Source organism: Poecilia reticulata, unplaced genomic scaffold (assembly GCF_000633615.1).
Source record: "Poecilia reticulata strain Guanapo unplaced genomic scaffold, Guppy_female_1.0+MT scaffold_159, whole genome shotgun sequence".
Classification (NCBI taxonomy): Eukaryota; Metazoa; Chordata; class Actinopteri; order Cyprinodontiformes; family Poeciliidae; genus Poecilia; species Poecilia reticulata.
This window is the reverse complement of record NW_007615017.1, coordinates 876,031-877,148: the sequence shown is the minus strand read 5'-3', so window position 1 is coordinate 877,148 and position 1,118 is coordinate 876,031. Positions and strand designations below refer to the sequence as shown.

Below are 1,118 nucleotides of genomic sequence, written 5' to 3'. Positions count from 1 at the left end.
CGGCCACCAGGCGCTCGCCATCGTGCCCCACCTCCAGGCCTGGCTCCAGAGTGGGGCCCCGGTGACCCGCGTCCGGGCGAGGGAAAACGCAGTCCAAAGTTTGTATTCATCATATGGGGTCTTCGGGCTGCACTTTGTCTGGTTCCTCACCTAGGACCTGTCTGCCTTGGGTGACCCTTCCAGGGGCATAAAGCCCCAGACAGCATAGCTCCTAGGATCATTGGGACACTCAAACCCCTCCACCACGATAAGGTGGCAGCCCAAGGAGAGAGAATTATATCAAATATTATTAAATCTGAAAACAGTAAGCTATCAAAAATATGTCTTGCACCAAATTAAAAAAATTAAAAGCTCTGGAAATAATAATCAATAGTTTAGTTAGTAATTCATTAAAATCTACGGAGCTAAATTGAGGCCATAAAATTTTGTTCAAAAACTTTGTACTGAAAAAATTGAAACAAAATATTTGAAATTGAAGAACAACTTTTAAACTAAAAAATGGAGAAGAATGAAATCTACTTTTTGATTCAAGTGTTTTTATCAGATTCAGAGGAAGAAGAATCATGGCTGACAGTACGGAGCTAAATTTGTTACAAAAATTAATTTTTTGAAACTGAAGAAAAAGTTAAAATTAAAACTTTTGTAGCAATAAATGCCAAAAATATCGACTTTGTTGAAAGTTAACCGGAAAAAATGTCAACAAAATTAAAAAAAATTAAACATAGAAATAAATATGTATAAAAAAATATAGAAATATTGTTTATAATGCATTTATTTCCTCGTGTTGAATCCCAGATGTGGACGAATGTCAGCAGAATCCCTGCAGTAACGGGCGCTGCGAAAACTCCCCAGGGAGCTTCAGGTGTGTCTGTTACCATGGTTACAGGCTGGCTGGGAACACCTGTGAAGGTAAAGGCTTAACGAGGAAATAATTCCTAAAAATAAACTTCTTAGCTAAAACAAACAGAAGTGAATGTTGGAGCTCTGGTGGGACTGGAGGAATCCCACAGGTGTGTGTGTTTACCTGTGTGTGTATTTTTACCTGTGTGTGTGTTCACCTGTGTGTGTTTACCTGTGTGTGTGTTCACCTGTGTGCGTTTACCTATGTGTGTGTGTTT

General features: G+C 39.4%; 1 protein-coding gene across 4 annotated transcripts in view; it reads left to right on the top strand.

Moving 5' to 3' along the window:
• The window catches only part of ltbp4 (latent transforming growth factor beta binding protein 4), a 45,233-nt gene that overhangs the window by 31,495 nt on the left and 12,620 nt on the right, over positions 1–1,118 (top strand). For all 4 annotated transcript variants that reach the window (XM_017303077.1, XM_017303076.1, XM_017303079.1 and 1 more), the window contains one exon: positions 796–909. In XM_017303077.1, the coding sequence (XP_017158566.1) occupies positions 796–909 (114 nt within the window). The remainder of the gene's footprint in view (positions 1–795; positions 910–1,118) is intronic.